Raw genomic sequence first — 25,818 nt, 5'->3', positions numbered from 1 at the left:
GCATTGCACTTGCCCATTTCCTTCAACCTGGCTTGTGTTTGTTTAAAAATGGATGCCAATTGCCCCCCCCCCAAAAAAAAAAAAACATGCGCAGGTGAAACAAAAACAAAAGGCCAAGCAGTGACTCTCCGACACTTAGGTAGGTCTTCTTCTCACGGGGTTACATGTTGGTGCTAACTATCATAAACAACAACCATCAAGAGACATTCAAACGCCTTTATACTTTTACACGAGGGCTCACTTTTCAGAAGTCCAGTTCACGTGGCTTTCCGAGATCAAAACAAAAACAAAAAACAAAAAAAACATGTGACAATAAGCACGTGAATATTAACCGTGTTTTCTGACGGCGACAGCGTGAGCATCGGAACGGACGACATCCGTAGTTGGAGATAGCAGCGAGGAGACGACAAGCTGTTGAACTCTGTCCACGAGTCAAGTCAAAATAATTACAAATCAAATCAAATACAAAAGGAAAGTGATCTTAAAGGGAATCTTGCATAAAGAAAGTGTTGGACTGCGTTTACTGTTTATTACAACTCGAAGTAATGCAAGGCCTGGCTGCAGCAGATAAAAAAAAAACAAAAAACAAGTGAACAAAGTTTATACAGTTTATGCTACATAATATGTATTGATTACAAGTATGAAAATGGAAAGAATTGCTACATTTTCAATACACTTGTACATATCTATTTACAGTACATTAGGGTTTGTTGTGCAGATTGTTCCAGCATTCTGTTTGAGGTGATCGACACTCACAGTCGTGTTCGTTGTATCGTTTGGACAGCGGTCTCATTCAATGAGCCTCAGTGATCAGCAATTTTTCGCACCCTTTTCCTTTTTGTACCGAAACCCCCCCCCCCCCCCCCCCCCCAAAAAAAAAAAACATCTTTATACAAGCACGTGTTCTCAATCGTGACGTTCTGCTGTATGTAAAATTCACACATGATCATCTCTACACAGTATTTGTACAGGACTGTATGTCTATTGTGACATGCGGAGGATGACACAGTAAATATGACTCGTTCAAGTCTTAAGATATGTACGTTTATAGGCTAGAAGTCACCGCGAGTTATGTCACACACCCCCCCCACCCCCCCTCCCCACCACACACACACCGGGAGCATATTGCTATAAAATTGAGAAAAAAAACCCCAAAAAACATAATGTAGCGAAAGTAACTTGATTTACAAATATTATGCAAACACATAGAGTAGGTAGCTTTGACACCTCGGCGATCACTTGCATCCACGACGACAATCGACCGATACCAAGACGTGTCGTACTCATTGACAATTTTCAAGAAACACTTGAAGGACTTGGCAAGGAGTCCTACCTGTACGCACCACAGAGCCTGTGGGACTCGTGTTGCTCTTTCATTTAATTCCTCTCTGTGCATTGGAGGGGAAAACAAAAAATAAATAATAAAAAATCGATGCGTCAAGTAGTCAGGAGGAAATTTGGCAATTCGGATCTCAGGCTTTCCTATCGAACTGGCGTCCTCAGCAGTGAGAATAATGGCAAAATTGTTGGCAATTAGAACCGGAGGGATAGTTTAGTACGTAGAAATGAACCGGGCAAGACATTTCCCTTGTTCGATTCGCGTCCCCGTTTGATCTGGTGATGGACAGACTGGCAGATGAGCTCGGGCGGGCTCTGCGGTGAGAGGAGGGAGCAGGTGGAGGAGAACCTGGAGAGGCGAGGAATGAAGGTCAGCTGCGGCAAGATTGAGGGAGTGGAGAAGGCGCAGGAGCTCAAGGAGTGCGGATCGCGGGCTCTCTTTTCGCAGGCAGCGCATCCTGCGAACGCTGGAAGATTCTGATCTTTGTGCAAGCCAAAGGCTCGCTTGCAAGTTTGCCAATTTGGCGCCAAGGTGAGCATTCCGCCGCGGCAGATGGAGTGCCCTCAGAGTGACAATTTGGTGGCAGAAAGTGCGTCTTAACTTGCACCTGCTCGGAACACATCTGAATCTTGGCCTAGGGTAGACCGCTGGTCTAACGGCAATTTGGTTGAATTTGATCGGACCGAGGTCCGTGGACATTTTTAGGTCGCCGGCAGTTATCAGCGGCTCACTTTCTATTTCAAATGGGTACCCGCTCACATTGTCTGTGGCACACTGGGCAGAGGTGCGTACGTCGCGTTACGCATCATCCTCTTCCGCACAGAAACGCCGCTTCGATTGGCGGCGAACGACGTCAGCTGTAAACACACCCACGGCGGCGCAGCCCGCCCGCTCTCGGATCCGCCGGGCTGCCTTCGTCTATGAAATGACCAACAGAGGTATAAGTCGGAAAATTAGGGCCCCGACTGTCGAGAGCAATTTGAAGTGTGAAAGACGGAAGGAAAGACGAGAGTTAAGTGGAGGAAAGTGTGAGTGGGTATATCGGCGGAGGGACACGCCAAATGGTAGGGAGGCGACGAGGAAGACCAAAGAGGAGATTTCCGGACGTGACGAGGAAGACTTGCAAATATCCGGAGACGTAGCAGACGACGCGGACGACAGGCAAAGATCGGAGAGGAGGATTCGCAGAAGGGGAAGGAGAAGAAGATCGGAACGCCTGCTTATCTTTTATTTCCGTTTCGAAACAAGCAGCTCCACCTCGGCATCACTGCTGCTCTCACCTTTGACCTCTATCCGTCAGCGCTCTGCGGAAGCGGCGCAACTGCAACCGCCGCCGTCAGACAAAAGGCTGACTCCCCGTCTCGTGATACGAGGCCCCCTCGCTCATGCGTGTCAGCGCCGTCCTGGCCGGCCTCCTGTCAGATCGCCGTGTCCCACACGACGGCCTGCGGCCTTTGGCAAGGCGGCGTGCCCGTCTTGCGCGGTTCGGGTGTCCGTCTCCAGCTAGGGAGGATGGGCATGCTGTCCTGCTTGCACAGGCTTTTATCGGGGCGCCTGTGGGCCTTGATCTCCTTGCAGAGGCAGCGTTTGCGCTCGATGACTTCCAGCAACTTGCCGTCTCTCTGGGTCTGCATCGCGGACGAGGCGGCGCCGGAGCCCGCGGCGGGCTGACCCTGCGCCAGCCGAGCGAGCTGCTGGAACTGCAGCTGCAGGTGGTGCTGTTGCTGAAGCTGCTGGAGCTGCTGCTTCAACTGCAACTGCTGCTGGTGGAGCTGCAGATGCTGCCGCTGCCGAGACACGCCGGGACTGCCGGGACCGCAGGACGCTTGAGGCTGCGGCTAATGACACAATCAGAAGAAAAGAAGTCAGTCGACGTAGTTTTGAAGCATTTTCCTGAGGGTCACATACAGACAAACAGAAGGAAGAGGTGGGCAACTTCACCCCGTGTTGATGACACACGCCAAATCAAATGTTACACATCATCTGTTCCGGAATGCCGCTTTTATCAAAAATTGGAGAACAGTGCAAGCTGGACAACAATGTATTTTCTTCTGCGGCACTTCCTGTAACGGCCAGGAGTCCCAATACTTTTGTCCTCGCAGCGTGGCAAGCGTCTCGCTAAAATGAAGCATTCCTTGAAATGACTCCAACCGACTGGAAGCTGGCACAGCTGCAGTTCCTACCAAGAACCACCAGGACGTAGCAGCACTTCATCTGCAGACGCATGCAGACCGTCTCTGCAGCACTCCCCAAGTGCGGCAGCACTTGCTATGCAGCCGGAATCCGGCTAAATGTGCCGCAAGAAACCCGCAGCTCACCGCATCGAAACGGCGTGTTCTGTCCACCGCTAGTTTCACACCTTTGCGTCATCGCATACCTGCTCTTATTGTTTGGTGCCAGGCCAGAACATTATTCTGCTCGGTGGGCATATGTGAGAGCTAAAAATAGACCGGCAGGAGCACTGTCTCCAAAAGGAGGGGAGCCAATAATGAGGACGATATTAATGTGCACTCTGAAACGAGCCCTGAATGAAGTTCACCGAGTCCAGAGTTCTATTCACCTGATGGAGGGCTTCTCGTGCCGGTAGACTGCTCTGGCGCTGGACGTCACCTCCGCCCGCCTGTCTCGCCCCAGCAGCGGAGGAGGAACGGCCCAGCCGCCCCGCTTCTGCAAAGACACCCACGTTACACGCCACACTTGCTAACGACAACGGAGGAATCGCTCCTGTTTGTTCGCGTGAGCACGTAAAGGTGTGAATGTTTGGCTCCGCTCGTGTGGGCTGCGCATTGTGTTCCCCTCGACGGGAAGAAGGCCCAATTTGCAACGTACAAACTACAGTGGCACCAATATTTTAGCGTCTACGCCGATAAAGTTGCACGACGCTGCAGTTCAAACTGCTGTCTCAACTGTGTTGTTGTTGTTGTTGTTTTTTTTTAAATCAGCAGCCTCAACGAGGGTTATCTCCAGTATTATGTACATCAGATGACTCACAGCGGAAGCCGTATGAAAGTGTTCGACATTAGAGGATCCACTCATATTTGATTTCCCCCCCCTCTTTAGTGTAAAAGCAGGAAAATCAGAGCGGTATGCGAACGTAGGATTGTGAATGGAAACTTTCCCAGTTCTGCGTCAATGCAAGCGTTGCTCTGATTCTCAAGGTAAGCAACAACAAACAAAAAAAGCTTTCCTTAAAGATTCAGTGAATTTGGCATTCGCGCACTCAAGAGGCTTCAGAGCCGTTCCGACTTTTATGACAGATCAAAGATTCGCTGCTTGTGCAATTCTCCATGAAGTTACGGCGCAGAGGAAACAAACACATCTTCTGTCATTCATGATTCGGTTTCTCCATCTGACGGTTGGAAACATGACCCACCTCCGTTGCGACAGGCGGGAAACGTCTGGCAGGGAAGCGGCATCCCGATTCTGGGCAGGGCTCTGAATCCCGGGCCGCCGTCGCCGCCCGCCAGCGACTCACAGTGGCCGAGGGTCCGGCTCGCGGCGCCGCTGTAGTGCACCGGGATGCTCGACGGGCCCCCTCGAAGTCCCGTTCCCAACTCTTCCTTATCCATCCTCAATAAGGCATCGGCACTGCCGTTCCAAGTTCGGCCTTCTTCTTCTGACACGGGGAGAGAAAGGGAATATTTAAACAGCGGCCTGTCGTTCGATTCTGCATCTAGCGTGCGGTAGTACCTCGACTTAGCGTATATCAAATAAAGTTCCCATATTAAAGTCCATTTAAATGCCGTCAAACGTCCCAAAAACACACACACACACACACACACGCGCACGAGGTTTTTGCTACGTGTCGGAAAGAAGACTGGAAATGTAGTGGGTCACAATTTCAAGTTTCCCTGTTGAAAATGTAATAGTAGTGTCACTATTTCAATGAATTTCTCAAAGTAATAAAACAAATGACATTGGATTCAACTTTGATGACTTTTCTTAAATTTGAAATGAATGCGTCGACAGGAACCTCGGATGTTTCCTCTGAAAAAGTGGATTCAAACCACAGATCATTATTTTGCAATTCGCCCCACGTTTGTTCTTTACACTAATAAAAAAAAACATTATATACATAATATTAAAAAAAAACAAAAAAAAAACGTTGCATTATTTGTGTAAAACGTGGAAAACCACATGCAAACGTGCACAATTTAGACATTATCGCGTCATATGACAACCCAGATAAGTGAATGTTCCATAAAAAAAAGTCAAATGTTCTTTTATGTGTTCCAACCTTTCAACCTTGTGTTTAACCTTTTCAGAATCTTAGACAAACTAATAGATTGCACCACAAGCTAGCGCGTCTAGGTCATATTTGGAAAAATATATCACGTTTGAGACTACGGCAGAATGGCACATGACCAGAGAGAGAGAGCCAATCACAAGCGTCGCTTTTAGAAGGAGGAAGACATATGCAAAAAAATCTTTTTCAAATGTATCTAAAATTGCAATGGTGAAAATTACACATCCCCCCCCCACTATTGTAATGGCTGACAATGACTTGCCACTGCCGCACTCTCACTTTGCATTTGTGTGTTCGCATTTGTGTGTTCGCTCAATAAAGCGCGAGGCCGAAAGTGCACTGGCGAGCGTGGCCCTCCTCGCCGGGGCATCGCCGTACCTTAATTGCTCCATTTTACTTTGACTTCACTCGAGCAGCCGGTTATCCCGAAGCTCGCTTATAACGCTTATTTTGTCTCGCGACGCAAAGCAACCAAACCACGAAGCGGCAGCTTGTGACTTAAACAGATCCCAAGTTAAGCACTTGTAAATAACGGTACCACCTCTGACTTACTTTCGGTTTCTCTGCTCCCATGGCTGAAGGACAATTTCCTCTGCAGGGGCCAAGAGAAGCCTTCGTCGGCTGCAAAGCTAGAGCTGCTGTCCCACGGCATGAAGCCGGCTTTGGACTGGAGCGACGAAAAGCCTTCGCCACTCTTGGATCCAACCTCGCCGACACCGGTGAGGCTGGAGGGCTGTTGCGAGGACGGCGTCTGCGAGCTTCCTCTCAAGCTCTCGTAAGCCGGCGGTCTGCGGAAGCCTCCGGAGGGGTAAGTCCACAGCAGCGGGCTGTCAGAGGATGGCGGCCTGTAAGCTGGCAGGCCGTGGGGCGTGTGAGAGCGCAAATGAGGACGAGAATGAGGGCGATGGGATGAAGACAGAGGCGTCGGCGTGGAGCTGGTGCTGCCTTGAGACGTTTGACTGCTTGTGGCAGGAAGAAGATCCAGTTGCAAAGAGTGCGGACCGCTATCCCGGTCCCGGTCCCGGTCTCTGTCCTTGTCTCTACCTCTATCCCTGTCCCTGTCCCTGTCCCTGTCTCGATCTCGATCTCGATCTCGGTCCCGGTCCCTGTCCCTGTCCCTGTCCCTGTCCCTGTCCCGATCCCTATCCTTATCCTTCTCTCCTTTGTCCGTCTTCAAGAGGAAGCTAACAGACTTCCCTTCCTTGCCCGTACCTGAAGTCTGGGTCTGCACGGTGGCCTGGGTGGAAGTCTGAGAGCTGCTCTTGAGCGGAACGGGAGAGTCACCCCTCTCTGGCTTGCGATAGTGATGGTAGTGGGAGGGCCGATGGTGAGGGTGGTGGTGGTGGTGGTGGGAGAAAGGTGAGGTCGATTTAGAGGACGGCGGCAGTGGCGTCGAGTGACTCCTGGCTCTGAGTCCGGGAGCGGGTCCCGACTGGGAATCTCTGCTGTGTTTCTCTTGCGGCGTCACACTTCCTCCCGACGGCTCTTTGGAGCCTGATGACGGAACGTTGGAGCAAGAGGAGGAGGAGGAGGAGGTTCCGGCTTGAGTGGTCACGCTGGACGTTTGAGTCCCCATTTTGGAGGAGGCCGAACCCTTGCTCTGCACCCCCACGCCGCTGGAGGCCGCTGCAGGTTGAGGGAAAGCCAGCAGCGGGGGCCGGTGCTGGAGAAGATTTGGGAAAGGCGCGGGGATCTTTGTGTTGGAGTCTGGTTCACATTTACTCCCTTGCAGCAGGTAGGGAGTAGGCGCTCGTGGAGTGTGAGGGCTGGTGGATAGGACCTGGGGGACGGGGGTGGAGGATGCGGAGGAAGGGAGTGGGGACGAATGAGAGATGGAGACGGTAGCTTTGGGTTTAGAGTAGGAGGGAGAGGAAGAGGAGGGTCGCGGCAGTGACGAGGAGCTGCCGGAGGGCGAGGGGGTGACGTGGTAATGTTTCGAACTTTTCATCTTCTCGTGTTTGGCCGGCAGGTGTCTCTGAGATTCTCGGTTCTCTTGCAGCGGGTATTTCATTTCTTCGTAGATGGCCTCACTCTGGTCCGAGTCCGAATCGGGCGTGGTGGCTACGGGAGTGACGGGGTGGGGGGTCGCGGTCTGGCTCTCTCTGGTAAACACTTGACCCACCATCTCGATGTAGACCGGCTCATCGTCCCCGTCTCTGGTCTGGACTTGCGAGTCGGCTCCCTGGAAAGGGAGGGATGCGGCAGAATGAGGCACACGTGGAGGAAGTGGGTCAAAGGAGAGCTGGGTGCTGGGACTTCTCTTGGGTTTTAAAGGAGGCAGCTTTTTTGAGCCAAGGTCTCCCGAGTCGGACTTCTTCATGGCTGCGGGGAAACACAACATGTTGAGAAAAGATCACGCTCAGAGAATAGCATGCACTAGGACGCCCGCTTCTAACCATTCTTCTTCTCGGAGTGCTTGGCCTGCGAGTGGGAGGGCGGCGGAGGCGGCGGCGGCGTCTCCGGAGGTCCTCTGCCGTCGGCGGATGAGGAGCTGAGGCGAGTGCTCGGGTGGCGCTTGGGTTTGACCGGCGGGCACCGGCCGCCGTGTTGGGACTGGCTGTCGGAGTAATCTCCGTTCTCGAGACTTGCGTCCCCGGCACCGACCGCGTGGCAGGACTGCGAGCGCGGCGCCATGGCTGAGGCACACGAGTGAGGGGAAAGGTCCTGGGAGGCCGGCATGGTCATGAAGCCCATTCGGAAGTGCGACGGAACGAGGCCAAGTCTCTGACTTTGCCGACGGTCGCCGAGGGGTCATTTTGAGAGGAGCTGCGGTTCAGACAGAAGGGGGGGCAAAGCGTGAGAGAATCATAGAAACGTTCATTCGCTCCACTTTATTTGATGGACTCCCCCTCTTTGTGCTCTTCAAACAACAGCTTCGCCTGCAGGGCTTTTCAGTCCAAAAAGGAACACCCTAGAGTCACCTCCATCTTTCACACGTCTTTTTCCATCTCCTCCTCTCCACATTTACTCTGCTCTCAAATGCACTTCATTAGGAAATCAATTCCCCTGTCAAAACAAGAGTACTCTTAGCGAACACCGGACTGGTGGAATTCACGCACTCTTTCTACTCTCAACCCACATCTGTTTTCTGCTCGCAGCTGTTCCTATGGAAACCATTGTTGCGCGTTTGACGGTTTCTCTCTGAAATCGTGGAATCATTACTGCCACAAGCTCCCAAAACAATAAATAAAAGTGAGGGAGAGTGTGCAATGGCTGCTGTTTTTTTTTTTTGGGGGGGGGGGGGGGGGGGGGGGGGGGTGTTGGACTGACGGCACTCTCTCGCTTAGACATCAACTTTCCCTTCCTCCCAATGAACAGAAAACATACCTGTTAGGGGAATGGAAGACTCCAAATAGTGTAACGAGTCGCGCCCTGCAATTGGCCGGTGACCAGTGGAGGGTGTGCCTCGCCTCTCGCCCCCAAAGTCAAACGGGATTGGCTCCAGCGAGCCGCGACCGTAACGAGGACAAGCGGACCACCAAATCGACGGGAGGAGGAGAATTTTTGGTATTTAATACACGGGAAGAGCTTTCGGAAATGGGTGAGGGTGAGAACATAATAAGCCTTATGAAGACATTTACCTCTGCCGCTAGATCGTGAGGTAAAGCTTGTTCACATTTATTACTCAGGAGCTCTTTAACAAGCAAGAAATAGCTCACATGATCTCAGCGGTGGGCAAATTATATGACGTGCGCTCTTTTTATCACAAAGAGCTCTTCGTCCGTAGCCATTAATCATAAACATTTAATGGGCAAATGCTCCATCTGAAGTCGAAATGAATATTTCCCCATAAACGTCCCATTAGACTCAGTGTGCAAATAAAACGCTGAAGTGAAATACGGTGGTGTTGTAACCTTTGACCCCACGCATGTGCGCAGTCAAAACATTATGAGGTCACCGGCCGCTTTATTGAAGCTGCTCGTTAGGACCGCGCCGACGGAGATGTTGCTGGGGAAACATGGCGCCCCTCGCAGCCGGCGGCCTATTTTGTCAGCCGCCTTTCTGGGCCACTGTTCGCGAGAGCGAGTGCGTTCAAACAAAACCTTCTCTGGGAGATGACGCGTCAGAGCCATCCGTCAACGTCTGCGCGGAAACTTTTGGGTTAAGGTCGGTCGCCGACATTGAGTGCGCGAGTGTCCTCATTGTGACAGACCTCGCCGGCACATCCGACGCAACACGTGACGCGTTCATTGACGGTCAGAAGTTATGGCTCGTCTCGAGCGCGGCTGTCCACTTGAGATTTATCGTCTGTCGCCGGGACGGAAACCGCATCCTGCTTCTGCTCGAAGTCATATGACGTCTGTTGGTGACAACGTCGTTAGTCGTGATTCTTCCCGGCACAGCAGCAGCAGCATTTCAACTGCATTTCACACACACACACACACACACACACACACATTAATATCCTGGATTAGTAGGTTCAATGAAATTGGGTTTATTACTTTTGGACTGCCCCACGTAGATGAATGAACGCACAGTAACGCCGGCTCGCGGTCGGCACTTGTGGAATTTAGCTCGGAAGGTAAAGTAACCGTCCAACTTTTGTTTGTTGGAGGATTGTCATATTATCGCTGAGTCAAGTTATGCAATCATTCTAATTCAACATATTACATACGTACACATACATACATACTATATACCCTATTTGTATTATTATCCATTTGCTCTCCTTGTTCGACTACGACTATTATCACATTTCATTATTTTAACGCCATCGAGTTTCGATGTCTAACAGAAGTAACATGCATATCAACTGATTCTTAATGCATTATTATACCCCATATTTACAATATATCAAGATGTAATTATACCTTATAGCACTGCCAATATTATACTTTCCACATTGCACTAATTACACCATAATTGGCTCATAACACTTTTCATATATTAACGTGCAACATTTTCATCTCGATTGAAATTGATTTGAATTCGTCCTCAATGCTGCGCTTTGGTTTTGTTTGTACTTTGTTGATTACACGAAATTATTATTTGTCTGTCTGCATCTAAATGCGGTTTCGGACAAATCGCCGCTCAGTCACGAGGCTAAATAGAGAGAGAGAGAAAAAAAAAAAACAAGACTCATTGATTTATGATTTGTCCAAATGGATTTTAGGGTTTTGTGAGGATCGACTGCATTGTCCTCAAATCTCAGCAAATCAAGCCTGCTCTCTCAAGAGTGAAAATGAACACTGCCGTCGTCCGTCTGCCACAGGAGAACAAAAAAAAACATAAACGTTGTTCTCGCTCACCCATTTTCAATTCTTTATCTTCGCAGCCGCCTCCGCTTCCTAAATGGGATTCCTCTCCCGAGGCGTTCCAGATCTCAAACCGTCTCCCTTCGCCCTCTTCATATCGCCTCTTTTGTCCTCACCCCCGCCTGCCAATGTTTCGCTCCCCCCCCCCCCCCGCGCGACTTCATCCCTGACCCGGTCCTGTTCGGACTCATCGGCGGTCATGACCTCTCCTCACCTCGCGTGGCTCCGCCTTCGTCTCGCGTCGACGACGCATGTTTGCATGTTCTCCGCGTGTTCCCGTGGGTTTTCTCCAGGTGCTCCGGCTTGATAACTGAGAACTTCAATTGTCTTCAGGTATGAACGTGTGTGTGAATGTTTGTCTATATGTGCCCAAAGTCAGCTCGGGTAGGCACTCGCCTAATGAGGCAAGCGCTGTAGAAAATGAATAGATAAGATTTGTGATTTTTTTTTTTAAATCACCATCTCGTTTGACTTTTTGTTGTCCAAAGAGGAGTTGGAGTCATTTTAAAAAAAATTTTTTATTTTTTTTTGAAATTCAGCGCAAATCCACTCTTGTGTCGTTGATATTTGGCTGGCATTATAGAAGTTGATATCATCGTAACAAAAGAAGTGCAGCTATGCTTTTCCCGCTCACCAGGCTAACTTCATGAGCGGTGCTCACAATAAAGATGCGGGAATGATGATGATGTAATCCTCCATATTCCGCACACGTATGCCGCTCCGCTCACCTTTTCTTGCTTCCATCTTGGTCCCTGTGCCTCCAATCCAAACGGCTCTTGCGATACAGCAGGTTCATGTCGCTGCGGGGTCGCTCCGCCTCGCAGCCAATCACAGCGCAGTGTAGCCGCTTACTCCGCCTCTCTATGTCACGCAGGAAATGCTCGACTGCCACATCCTGGGCAGAGCCAGAGCTCATGGTACACGAGGAGGACCGAGACGATGGGACGTGTTGTCGCGAGGCCGCCGAGCTGGGCGCACCTCGAGAAAAAAACAAACAAACATGTACGGGCTGCTGTCGGTTAAGCGGCTCGCGCTGAGAATAACATCAACATTCTGTCACATTTCGCTTCAAATAATGGTCGAAAGACGACTGTGATATTTTCTTCAAGGGGATATAAAGAAATGTTAAATGAAATGTGGCGAGTGGGCGGGTTAGGCCGGATGCTCGCCATCTCGCAGACGCGCGCGGACGGCGTATTTGCCCGAAAAATAATGACCATGCGTTCAATCAACTACTTTCTACAACGATTCAGAGGGTTCGATGTGCGACGTATTGATGAAGGAGGCGGGCTAGACCGGGTTTTGACACTTTGGCGCACCGGTGAACCCTCAGCGCGTTTAAAAGGGGACTTCAGCTGGCTTCAATCCTGTCATTGCAGCCATCACGCCAACTGGCAGCCCTCCAAAGTCGAGCCACCGGAAAGGAAGAGCGTTTTGTTTACCTCCGCCCGTAGTGTATCACATGGAAACTATCTCTACTTTCATTATCCAGCTATGAATATTGGAGTAAGCACGGTAACTCAGCTGCAAGCGCGTCTCTGGCTGCGGGCCCTGGGATGGCCTAGCTGAGGCTGTCTGCCAAGCAGACAGTAATGCGGATTGTCACACGGAGCGCATGCACAGCTTCCTCCTCACGCTCGCCCTATGAGTCGCCGGCCTTGTTGTGGGGCAGAAAACGGGAGGGCCCGGAAGTGTTTCTCGCCGCCGCTCTACGGGAAGGCATCATGCGAGCGGCGGCTAAGAAAAGCACAGCTGTCGGCCGACGCGTGTTTGTTTTGTGCTCTCAAATGGAAACGTGAACATTTTCAGTGCCTCGGGATTTGTGCCCCGAGCCGCAACAGACCGCTTTGTTCAGAGATTCAGCCCATCACTTTTCTGTGCGATGGATTGTCTGGAAAATAGACGTGTGATTCTTTTGTTTTCCTTTCAGCATCACTTGTTTGCAATTCTTTTTGGTGGAAATAATAATGAAAGACAATTGGTTAGTAAATCACAAAGTGGCAATGCTCTTGCGTGTGACTGAATGCAAGTTGCGTGAAATAAAGCATCAAACATTCATCATCTTTACATTTTTTTCTGTCACGATAAATGCTGCTGCGTGAAGGATCCATTTGCAAGCAACTTTGGAAGAATTTCCATCTTGGGAAATGTGAGCTCATGAGGATTTCATAGGAAATTTGACCAAAAATAAAAGGGGGCTGAAGTGCTTCACAAGCCAACTACTGGGATCGGGTGCAAGAGGGGAATTCAAAGTCAAGTGAATTCGGAGCATTCAAGCCCACTGACCTTCGTTGCGACGTGTAATTCTCGATGTCAGTGTGTCATGCAGCGGGGCCAGCACGACGTCTGCTATTCCTGACCCCCGACCCCCGCCGCCACGCTTGCTGACTCCATGTTAATTAGGTTAGAAAACTGCAAGTGTAGGCTTGGTCTTTTGGTAAAAAAGGGACTTTTGAGTTTCTGGGATCTCGGCAGCCCAACAATGCGGCGAGTTGGCGTGCAATTAGCCCGACTAAAGAACCGGGGCGAACATCTCCTTAAATGAAATAAAGGCCGTTTGTCTCGTCAAAGCATCACAGTGCAGCACGTACGTGAATCCGTACAATAGCTTCGATCGGGACTTTCGGCGGAGCATCTGCGGGGTCAGGAGATGCTTGAATTCCTCTGAGTAGAACCACAAGGCAGATGGCACCGTGACTCATAGAAGTGGAGCTGCGTGCAATTCTGCAGGCGACTCATTCGCGCACGTAAGCAAGCAGATCACACACACGCGCAAATCGCAAATATTGCCGACGCGCAGGCGATGATAACGCTGCCTTGAAAAGGATGGAAGTGCAATCACGGAAGCAAAAAAGAAGAAAATGCTTTTCTCAGTTGCGTTGATCAAATATTGGCAACATAACACCGGAAATGGCAAATATTCGGAAATTCTGGGCCGCGTAGGCCGAGAAAGCCAATCAGCATGCTCAGACCGGATCCAGCAAGCGCTTTGTTAACGATTGGCCTGGATCGTTACATTGATTGGAAGATCATAAAACAAACTCCAATTGATGCAACTCTAAAAATATCAACCCACAGTATATTTATTGTCCTGCACGAAATGTCTTTATTGTGATTTACGCCACCGTAGCTGTGAAATAATCCGAGTCATGTGGTTGCTTAAAGCTCCTCACGGCCAATGGAGTGATTGTTACAAGCCTGGCAGCGAGGCAGAAAATGAATGAGGGAAGAATATTTGGAAATGTAAAACATTTACAATGTTGTGTCAAATCGTTCCTGGTTTGGATTGCTCTAATCATCTTCCATAGCGCTTGTCCTCATTCGGGTTGCTGGAGCAATTCCGAGCTGACTTTGGGCAAGGTGCGGAGGGTCACACCGTGGACTTTACACGGGCTGTAGTTTTCACGACTGTGTTTTGGCGCTACATCGTCTTGTTGCTCAAATGCTTTCGTACCCTTGACACTCGATTTCTACAACATCTACCTTGTACAGCCCACGAGATGGCGCAAACGATAGTCTCGCCTGCCAATAATTATACAGTACGTTATTGAAGTACCTTGAAGGAACAACAACAGCAAAATACTCATACTGTACTTTTCTATTTCTGTCAGGCTTCACAGCAGCCTGCACTTTCTCGCTAATGTCTGGAATTGGACACAACGCTGAGGCTCAGGCTGGAGTTTTAGGCAGCGGCGGTCAGGAGAACTCAGCGGCTTCAAACGCACAGCCAAAATTGAGGAGGCCAGGGAGGAAGGGATGGGACGGGTTGGAAAATGACGGGAAACCAATAAACACTGGGGCTCCCAAAACACTAAACGGGCTCAGCAATGCAGCAATATTGAGAGGGGAGGAATAAGCAAATGAGAGGAAAGGATGGAGAATATAGCGAGAGGCGACCAGCCTACGAGAATGGGGGAGGGAGGTGCAATCAAGCCGCTCACACTCGTCGCTGTGTGTGGTCTCTTAGCAACACTGTCAGCCATGCATCTCCTTCCCGGCTACTGAATATGCACAAAGCCGCCCTCGTCATACATTAGGATGCCGGCGTCAAAACTTCACCGCTACCTCATTTGCATCGGCTCATCCTGAGGAAGAAAAAAAGGGGGGGGGGGGGGGGGGGAACATTGCAAGGGAAAACCGAGATGCATTTTAATCCAGAGATAGCATCTGTAACCCATAGCAACCGCTACCTCACTGTTAGCGACTACTCAGCTGTGCAGTCGACGACGCCGCCTGTACATGAGCCATACATTGCAAAGTGACAGCAAAACGCGCTTCTCTTCGTTGCCATTGTGACAATGCAAAACATTTCTGCTGAAAATGCTGGCATCACCTCCTTCAGATATATTCTTTCATGTGAACAGCCGCCGCGTTATGTCCCCCTCGAGATCGCACGTCTGAGCTGGTCCCTCTCAAGAAAAAAAGGTCTTTTCAAGCAATCTGGCCACAAATATGAAAAGCCCGCATTGCCACGTAAAAAAAAAAAAGCAATCACAGACAGCCTGTTGTGTTGGAATAAAAAGCGTACGGACCAGACCGAAAAGCAGCTGCAAAATATGAATGGGCAGATTTTTCTCCCACTATCGGCGAGCAGGAGCACTGAGAAACACGAAACATGCACGAACATTTACTCACATGGGGAAAAGACCGTCCTGTCGGCGGCAACGCACTCATAAAATCACACAGCAACAACCGTACAGGCCACATCATTAGGTACACCTGGACACTTAAATGACATTCAATTTCCCCAAAAAGCTGCAGCAACAATTCCAGCCTGTTGTTGTTATTACACTTGCGGTGGTGTCGAACTGCACTTGAAACCGCATCCACTCCTTGAAGTCTCAGTGCCCTTTGCACAACGGTCATTGCACCGGACTATTGCGATATTAGCCATTCGAAGTGCTCTAAGTGCTAGAGGACTCTGCATCTTTTTTGCACAATTGTTGTTTGTCAATGTCTTTATGTCTCCAACGTGTTCTGTAAATTGACTGTCTGTCGTACTAGAGCGGCTCCAACTACCGGAGACAAATTCCTTGTGTGTTTTGGACATACTTGGCAAATAAAGATGATTCTGATTCTGATTCTGATTCTGATTCAACTGTGCTGGTTGGACAATACTTTATTAGTAGTTTGGAAAAGCAGGATTTTTTTTTTTTGTTTTGTTTCAAAAATAAAACCTTGACTAAATGGAGGCTACTAGAACGACTTGCTTGGCAGAAGACACATTGCACTTTATTTTCTTTTTTTCGTAACAGTAGAGTCAGTCTTTGATTATGAAAAAATGAACGGCGATACGTCGAGAGACGACCGCATAAACAAAGGGACGTGAAATACCTCAATCAGCACGGGAACCAATTTACAAATGGCAAATCTAACAGAAAGGGGAAGCGCCGGGAAGTGATTGTCAATCAAGCTTATTAAACTTGGCAAGGGTGAGCGGATCCATGAGCTTCAAGGGTGGGAGAAAACATTTTGCACTTTTTGGGAGAAAACATCGACGTCAGCCAACCTGTTTTTGTCCGTACTGTGCTAAAAGTTCTGGAAGTTTCATTGCAGACACGTGCATATGATGAATGCTAGCGCGCGCTCACTGTCTGGTGAAAAGCGTGACACTTTTTCTTTTCAGAACCAATAAACTGGTTTACATTGTTACTATATAGGGTATGTTAAGCTTCAATAACAAATCTCTTCTCGTCACAGTCACATAATTTAAGTGTAATTGTAAAAAAAAAAACAACTGCTCTGACAAACTGATAACGAAGCCCTTTAAGTTCCTTTGAGCTTTGAAGCCAGGTCTCCACAAAACTCACTCTGTCATCAAAAGCGTTGCATTGAATTCATTATTTCAAGCATAGTTCAGCCACCTGATTTTGACCTTCACGCGTCAATCAGACTCGGACTGGCGAAAGCATACTTTAGCGTCAGTCATGTACAAAACATTACATTCATAACCCAAGGCTGGAGACGTTATTGCAAAGTTTTCAGAAGAACGTTTCAAAATCCACCATGACCACGCATAGGATTCTGTTTCCAACTCAGCTGCATCAAGAATGTCCTAAAAATCTCTGCAATTGGCTGTCCAAAGTGTTCTTCCACTCGCTCACAAAGTCATCTGAGACCCCAATAAGTACAATCGAAAATCGAAAATACAATTTCAAAGTCCCCCACAATGTTAAACTTGCCTCAGATCTCATTATTTCGATGGCCGCTGTTCTCTATACTAATTAAACAAAATGCGCATTTAGTTCTGTCTGGGGATTCTGCTCCTGAAATTGTGCGATCCCTCTGTTCAACGTGAGGCCACGCTAACAAAACACTGACGGTCTTCTGTGTCATTTGATCATAATAACTTGGATTCTCCTCCTCGTAATCATACAAACCAAATTGGCAAAATATTGTCCATATTTCATGGGCTGCGCCAAAGCCCTCACGTACCCCACCCTCGCTTATGCCAGGGCCGCTGACGTAAACTTCAAAAAGCTTCCTTATGATTGTATCAACTCGAGCCACGTGAGTGTTCTATGAATCAATGGAGTGTTTTAATCTAAACACGTACACGTTGTTGACTGGAAGTCAGCTGTTAATATAAAGTACAAAATCCTATTCATAGAGGCGGAAAAAGTAGTCACACTCTCCTACTGGAGTACAAGTACACATGCTTGTGAAAAAAATAAGACTGGGAAAAGGAAAGGTGCTGATTCAACTCCTATACTAAAAGTACAGACTCTTAAATACAAATGTAAAACGTTACAGTGAAGACAACACCCGTTTTGGAAAAAAAAAAAAAAAAAAACTGTACACAAAATCGTTTTCCTCTTTTAACTTGCATGTTGCTCATACGGAGAAGAAGAAGAAAAGAAATCATGCTACGTGTCGCATGTTGTTGTTTAGAGTTGGCTCAACTATGCTAGTCAAAACAAAAAAAACAACATGTTCCCATAGCTCTGCTAGTGTTGCGAACTGACAGACAAAAACAAAAAAATACCTTCAGATTAGTCCAATGAGAACATCAACTTAACCATATCATTGCAATGTTGCCGCTACTGGTTTTCGGCATCTTCTGGCGTAACCAAGGTGACCCCGCCGCACTTAGCGTACAGTATATGACGCCAATCGCAAGCTCTTATACAACACGGGCGTCGTTTACGTTCTGCATCGCACGCACAAATGTTGTTAAAGTGTCACATCGGCTCACGGAGAGGACAGACCTTGCCATGCGAGGGGGGGGGGGGGTGCTACATGAAGAAAGCAGGACAATGAATTTTTCGGGTCTCCGAAAAAGCGGCTGCGGCTTGTGTTGAATTTTGCGAGGAAGAACATAAACAAGAAAAGTGGCACGGCAAGGTCGTGCTGCTGGGGGGAGAGCCAAAAAGCAAGAGGTGCACTCTGCAGCCTCACACATGCGCCACACATCCAACATCCCTCCCTCCGTTTCCTGTATTGTCGCATGTGGGGATTAGCCGGCAACATTACCTGCATTCCCGATGCTTTGCTCACTCTTATTTTCGTTTGGGGCCGGACATCCCATTTTCATCTCGATACTCACAGCTCTCTGAATTTGAGCGTTCTGCCTGATGATTTTGGTTATTTCCTCACACCACCTCGGAACACGCTAGCGAGCGAAAACTCTTGAGCCGCCGTCGAACCTCATCGACTATTCAGACACAATGAAGAAAATCCCAACGGGCCGAAGCAAAACAACGATCAGCTGAGCATCTCCGCAAACTTCTTTTTTCCTTCCTTGTGTTTAGCGTCGGGCTGCGATTTGGGCTACATTCAATACATCACTGGGAAGCAACAAACGTGTGTCAATATGTCATGTTTATCTCTGTAAAAAAAAAAAATGTATCCGCTGTGATTGAAGCACTTGACAGAGAAAACGAAATCACAGCTTTTCAGATGAATCGGCTGCAACTGGGGCTTCTCTGAAAACAAACTTGTCAGCATTATATCGTCGTGGCCTTAAATAACCATCGACACATCTCTGAACAGCAACGTGAGCGCTAACCCTAGTGGGGGCTTCTCACAGAAGAGGAAGTAGCAAGTCAAATCCAAATGATTATCAAGCTGGAGTCATTTTTAGTCCTGATTGAAACGAGCAGCAGAAGCGTTGGCGTGATTAGCTCAACGTTTGAATCATCCCACTGCTCCCAATCCGCCAAATACGCGAGTCGGAGGGTCGGTAGCTCGCACAAACGCATTCGCACACGCAGCTCTACCGCTCATTTGTCCGCTTACACACGGTAGACGTCGGGTCTCTTACGACCGAGATCCTGTCATCAATTTTCTGCCACGTTTCCCGTTCGGGGTCGCAGATGAGCTGCAGCGGGAGGCGCTGGACACCCGGGCCTGGCCGCCAGGTCACTCACAGGCCACAAATAGATCCAAATCCTTTATTTATAAAGCACTTTAAAAACAAACACAGCTGAAAACGGACGAGAATCCAATTTTAAGAAACACATTCACACCGAATGATTTAGTGCTGTCATTGGACAATGAACTGACCTCGGAATGTTGGAGGAGGTCGGAGAACAAGCAAGAGCCGGAGCCGAGACTCACAGCCGCAACTTTTCAACTGCGAACTTCTCACTTCAGAGTCATTTCTTGCCATTGTGCTTGCTCGTGTGGGGTTCATTTGGTTTTCGCCAATGTGCAAGGGGCGTGGTTGTAGACCTGCTCCATACGTAAAGTGCCTGGAGGTCGCTCGTTTCGTCAATTGCCGCTCTATAAATCAAAGAAGACTTGACGGGCTAGCCCGTTCGCCACCGCAACAGCCGCCGCCTCTTGTTATTACAACACGAAAGCAACTGCGAGGAAAGAAAAACTGCTTTTGACACAACTCGCTCTGAGCGCACACATACAGCCGACGTTCAAAGTCGACACAATCCTGTCCGAATGCCTTCTCCTGACAAATACAGTCGATCCCTGTGATGCCGTGGAAGCTCGCCGCAAAATATTCCTCGTGCTCTAAGATGCGACTCCGTCGATCTCAGGGAACTGTAACATCGGAACTTTATTCAGGGTGAATCGCAGGCACTTCGAATGATAGGCGCGTGCTGACTCCCATTTAAGCTGCGTTCGATTGTGATTGGTTCATTCCGAACACAGCCAAACACTAACTCGATATATCCACTTTTCAAAGACCACGGTCACGACATCCGCCCAAAGGGTTTTGTACCGCAAGCAGAAAAGCATCTGTGCAAAAGAATGCCTGTTTGTTGGACTTGTAGGTGTGATTGGCAGCTTTTCAGCTCAGGGTCTCGCTCGGCCAATCCCGGCCGTTCCCCCGCACGGCCCGTTATGAAATCAAAAGCTTCCAACTGTGGCAACTGACTGATGACGACAATACCCTCAAGACTTCCGCTACTACACTGTGCTCTTGCGCTCGACAAGAACACGCGAGTGGCGGAGCGGGGAAAGCAGCTCATTGTTAGAATTCTAATGATGATAATAATAATAATCGCGATGATAATAATAATCCTTGTGTAGTTGAAATTAGGCGAGGTGGACTATTACTGGTCACAAGTAAATTGCAGGGAAATAAATAGAGTAACGATGATGATGATGATGATGATGATGATGATGATGATGGGTCAGCACATTAACGTAGTGCCCAATCTCCGCTCACGAATTCCTGCGTTTTTCTTCCAAATGTCGAAAATGAAAAACATAAAAGCTGAATTTTTAAAAGTGTATACATTTCTTCATCCAAATTTGCACCTCGTTCTTGATCGCCACGTGGCATCTCTCTCATTAAAATTTGACCCAAAAATAATAAAGAAAAATGGGTCATGAAATCGTTATAATTAAACCAAGCATAAACTATAGCAATTTCTCTTTGGGAGATAAATAACATGCTCGCAAATATAATCTGCCTACAACATGAGAAATATAAACTCGCAGTACAGTGTCGAGGTCATTGAATGGAAATGTCCAAACAAGAGCAACAAGTGAGACCAACATTGCGAATACCTAAAAATAAGGATGTGGGAATGTATTAAATCCGAGAGTGGAGCTAATGTGTCCTTAAAACACTCGAGCCATAAAGCCTTCAATTGTGCTTATCTTCAAACGGTGACACGATCACAGCTTCACATTTCATTAATAGAAAAAGAAAACACTCCACACATAAAGAACGCTAAGCAAGAGGAGGCAGAGCTGTGGCACCTCAATTGATTTTTAGGTGCTACATGGAGATAAATCCAGATGAAGTCAAGAGTCTTTTCTCTTTTTTTTTTTATCCCATTACCCATTTCCACCGGGTACTTTCTCCTGACACTGGAGAATCCTCCAAACGGCGTTCAAGCCTCCACTGTGGAGGTAAAACCTTCCAAGTCTCGAAGATATTTAGTCCATTCACAGGACAGCGTGGCGCAAAAGCTCGAACGGGGCATCGGCCGCGCGCGCTCACGCAAAGTCACAAGCCGAACTCCCGTTTGACAAAAAAATGTTTGCCTGGGACATGCAAAGCCAACGACAAACAGAATAGCCAGGATACGTGTATCGTAAAGGTCGATGCGATGACATGATATATGAAGCACTTTTTCATTTTTTCCCCCTCTCTAGCCAGTCCAAAGGAAGATTGCGGTGACATTTGCAGCACAATATTCTACAACCACATGGGCATTTCTGTTTTGAAGCATGCGCAAGTCAGAGTGCGCGATCACCCGCTTCACGCATTTTTGTATAAGCCTGAGTTGGGTTTTTTTCCTGCGACCTTTTAGGAAGGCCGCACGCACACACACACACACAAATGAATTATCACAGTGGGGTGATTGTTCGATAGACCAAGATGTTTCACTTCAGGGACACAACACTGTCCACATTTGAACACACACCCAAAATACCCAAGACCTTTGGCGTTTTTGCAACACTTTTTTTTTTTTTTTTTGCTTCCATATTTCATGAGCTGAACAAAAAGATCCAATTTTCCTATGTTCATAACAGGCCGATGTCTCCCAACTATCGCAAATCTGTGTCGGTGAGCGCTTCTCCTGAGCCGAAACAATCCATCCCGCTCACGGGCGTGGCATATCGCCGGCGTACGACAGCGTGCTCCGCGTCCAGACGATCAACATGCAGCAACTTGGCGCAGCCGTTGAAGAGGACTGGGCCCACATTCCCCAGGTGACAATACATGGCGTATAATAAAAACAATTATAATAAAATGGTGGTCACACTCGATACTGTTTTTGTTTTTTGTTTTTTTTGCTTTGAAACCCGAAACACCGGCCAATAAAGTAAAACTGCACGTTTTCAAGTGGCTTTTTATTGTGGGCAGCCCATGCTGTCTAATTAGCATCTTGCTACGCCACATCTGTGAGCTTGGTGGCTAATTTTGGCAAAGGAGAAGTGCTCACGAACACAGATTTAGAGAGAATATTTGAGAGAAAAATAAAAACGCTGCATTTATATATTTGCTGAGTGTCGAAGAAATGGAACTTGATCGGACGCTTAGGCTCAAGTACGCCTCTTTTAAATACAGCGACAGCGCGGCCCTTTGTAACAATCCCGAGCATGACACTTAATATGCTCAAACAAAGCATGTCTCTTGGTGTTTGTTAGGGAAGCACACTGTTTCTCTTTCATCGTGCTTCAACTGAGACATCACACACGCCGCCGACGACACGACCGGAAAAAGGCTTTGCGCCACGATGTCATTCATTTTGCACGGAACCACGCAAATGAGTTTGAAAGCCATAATGAGAGCAAAAAAAAACAGAGGGGAAATGAGCAAAGATGAGTCGCCTGAAGGAAATCGTTAGCACACATCGTTACTCTTGACTCCGGAACGACGGACTGAATTGAGACTCGGGTGCTGAAAGACGCGTACTAGGAAGCGCTTCGTTGGCCAGTGGTTGCATGAGCTCCTCGTGCTTGTGTGGGCTTTCTCTGGCTCCCTCTCACATTCGAATTATTTTCCATGTGAGGTCATTGTCATGGAAAAATATTGGAAACTCTAAAATGTACTCAGGTCTGAACACAAGTGTGAATGAATGTTTTTTTTTTTGGCGAGCAGTAGAAATGGATTGATGGGCGGATTTCTGCCAGTGAGTAAATTCTTCTTCTAATGGCGTTTCTATAAAAGGAGACGCCTTATTCCATTTGAAATCTGTCTATAAATGTCACTTTTAGGCATTTGATATTACATTAGTGACATTCATATAGAGGAAAAACTATTGTAAACATGCCAAGCGGAATCCATTTCCCAAATCTCAAAGTGCATCAAAGTGCTTTGCATTTGCGTACAAGAAATCGGACTTTTATGAGGAGAAAACCCATAAATATACTAACTCGATATATCAGCTGTAGATGCGCATGTCAATAGATTACTCAATGGAGACCAGTCACAGATTCTCACGGCGTAATTTACCCCGCGAGCAAAACAGTCAGAGTACAGTACAAAACAACTGGAAGTGACATCGGCAACGCATTTCGGAGAACGGGAGTGAAGCGATCACGATCTGTTGTTAGCTAAGACTTCCTGAAGCAAAGTACAGAAGCTACACCGGAAAAGAGCCTACACTGGAAATCTTCTCCTTTTCCAGGATTGGCCATGAAAGAAACGGCAGCGAAGGAATTTGCATCACAATCTTCAGATTAGCAAAATGTTCGGCGGTCTGTTTGAACGGCGCCAAAACGAACAATCTGGGATTCGACCGATGTATTCCAAAGCGGCACGATTCTTTGGCATTTGATTCATTGCCGTGCGTGATGTCACGAGAGACGTTCGCGTCTTTGAGGTTTTGGTGATTTAAAAAAAAAAAAAAAAAAAAAAATGCACCAAGACAAATCATTTCAAAACATTTTTCGCTACTATTAATGTGACCTATAACCTGTACAACTCGATTTTGTGTGCATCTTTTTTGACAAATAAAATAAGAGTAATGTGCTGTGCTCAGATTCAAACTCCTGTTAAATGGGAGCCAGCACACACCTGCCACCATTTCAAGTGCCTCTGATTTACACCAAAGAAAGTTCAGATGTTCTAGTAGGCTTTTCCCTACATTTTTTTTTTTTTTTTTTTTTGCTTTCAAGCAAAAATCAACAACCAGTCGCACTCACATTCCCACCTACGTGCAATTTAAAGTCCTCAATCAACCTACCATGCATGTTTTCTGGAAAAGCCAGAGTTGTACATGTTCGAGGTCTTATTCATGGGGGGAAAGGATTTTTCCTAGTGTCATTTTTCAAATCCCGGACCTCAGAACCGCGAACTGCTGCCCAAGCCTGTAACTGGTGGAGTTCTAGTCACGTGATAGTTTCGAGCGCTTGTGCTGTAGTTTGTCAGTTCAAAATGTCGACATTTCCATTGAGCACGGCGGCCGCTCGACGACGAGAGGCCTTCATCTTCCCTCTGCCTCGGAGCTCCGAAAGCAAACGTGCGAACACGGCCGGCACTCGGTGACCACTTACGGGAGAGAGAGGGTCTCTCTCGAACACATCCCCGCCTAGCTGGGCCTAATTATAGTTTTAGTTTCACATTCAGCCTCAAGGTCAAAGTGAGAGTAGTCCCCTAGTGTCATGTCCCAGTGTGAATTGCTGATGCACATGTGAACTGTCTATTCAGATTAGGTGCAATTGTTGTTGTTTTTTTTTTGTTGTTGTTGAAATCCTAATGTATCCTACGCATTTCATCAAGAGCTTGTATTTTTCACAAGGGAGGGAGGGAGGGAGGGGACTGTTATCACGCCTATGGTGAGCTGGTCAACTGTCGCACCCGCGAGAAGAGCGCCGCTGCCAGTCTTTCATGTCCAATTCCGTAATCCTCAACCGCGGCAGCGAGCTTCGAACCATTTTCCCCAATTCCACGCGAGGGGAAGCCCGCTGCAGCAGGAAGTTACTGCTTATCAATCATCCGGTGCGTCTGTTGACGTGCTCGTCCGCACGCGCGCGCGCGCGCACATGTCGTCTCACCTGGCTGCGCGTGCGGAGCGTCACGTGAGCGACTCTCCGTCCGGGAGCATCCGGCCACGCTTTGGTCACGCGTAAACATGCAGATGTTTTCCTTCGCGGGCCTTGCAGAATGAGCCGGGAGCGCGCGCCAGGCTGCTCGCCGTTCGATTCGTGGCGGCGTGCACGCTCGCGCATCGCCGCTCAGCTGACGGAGGGAGCTTGTTTTGGAGTGAAATATTCAGAAGGGGGGTTTTGTCACGACTCGGCGTCTTTAAAGTGCGCGCCGCTTCACCTGTTTGGTCAAAATAGTAGCGACGATAATAAAGGCCGCCGAGGGGGAAGAACGGACTCGTGTGGTGACGAGAAAGCGAAACATGAAAAAAAGAAAATGAATGACAAGAGCAAAAGAACCCGAAGCGCATCAGGCCCCGGCAGCGGCCGCGCACATCCCCGTTTCAATTTCGCTCATTTCCGACGACGACATCGCGCAAATAAGATGCCACGGTCGAAGGTGAGCCCTACCTCGGTGCTGAAGCGGCGGCGGCGGGCGCACGAGCAGACTGGCCGCAAGCCAAGCGGCTGTCGGAGGAGACGACAACAAAACCACGCCGGTTGTTGATGACACAGCTGTCCTGCTGAGGCGCCGCTCGCGGAGGGCGTGAAAAATCCGATCCGATCCCTCCCCAGATGTGGCAACCGAGGCTGCCTGGAAAAAGCGCCGATTTACACGTTTATCTGCCGATTGACGCCTTTCGCTTGCCGTGGGAGTTCTTCCATTCTGTTAGGATAAATAGCGCGGCGCGGCTGATTGGGAAGCATCGTGCAATTCAATGCGACGTCGGAGGGTGAGGTGGGGGGGGGGGGGGGGGGAGATCCTGTGCGGGGGGGGTGGGGGTGGGGAGGGGGGGGGGGACAAAAACAAAAACAAAAAAAAACACGCGTCCTTCTCTGTTTGAGGGGGAAACATGCTTTGCGGGATGCTGCTGAGGAAGATGATGATGAAGAGGAAGAGGAAGAAGGGGAGGTGGAGGATGAGGAGGAGCAGGAAAAACGTCCCAAAAAAAAAAAATGCGTAGAGATGT

At 48.4% G+C, this 25,818-nt stretch overlaps 1 protein-coding gene across 1 annotated transcript; it reads right to left on the bottom strand.

Moving 5' to 3' along the window:
- Positions 1 to 84: 84 nt before the first annotated feature.
- On the bottom strand, positions 85 to 25,578 carry LOC133467472 (neuronal tyrosine-phosphorylated phosphoinositide-3-kinase adapter 1). Its single transcript, XM_061752377.1, is given in 8 exon segments — positions 85 to 3,177; positions 3,900 to 4,006; positions 4,713 to 4,955; positions 6,138 to 7,907; positions 7,982 to 8,290; positions 8,293 to 8,351; positions 11,569 to 11,808; positions 25,259 to 25,578. Coding segments are annotated over 7 exon segments (3,096 nt in total). The 5' UTR covers positions 11,757 to 11,808; positions 25,259 to 25,578; the 3' UTR covers positions 85 to 2,757.
- Positions 25,579 to 25,818: the final 240 nt, after the last annotated feature.

This window comes from Phyllopteryx taeniolatus, chromosome 17 (assembly GCF_024500385.1).
Source record: "Phyllopteryx taeniolatus isolate TA_2022b chromosome 17, UOR_Ptae_1.2, whole genome shotgun sequence".
In the NCBI taxonomy this organism is placed as follows: domain Eukaryota; kingdom Metazoa; phylum Chordata; class Actinopteri; order Syngnathiformes; family Syngnathidae; genus Phyllopteryx; species Phyllopteryx taeniolatus.
Note: the sequence above shows the minus strand (reverse complement) of the source record. Positions and strands in the feature narration are given on the sequence as shown.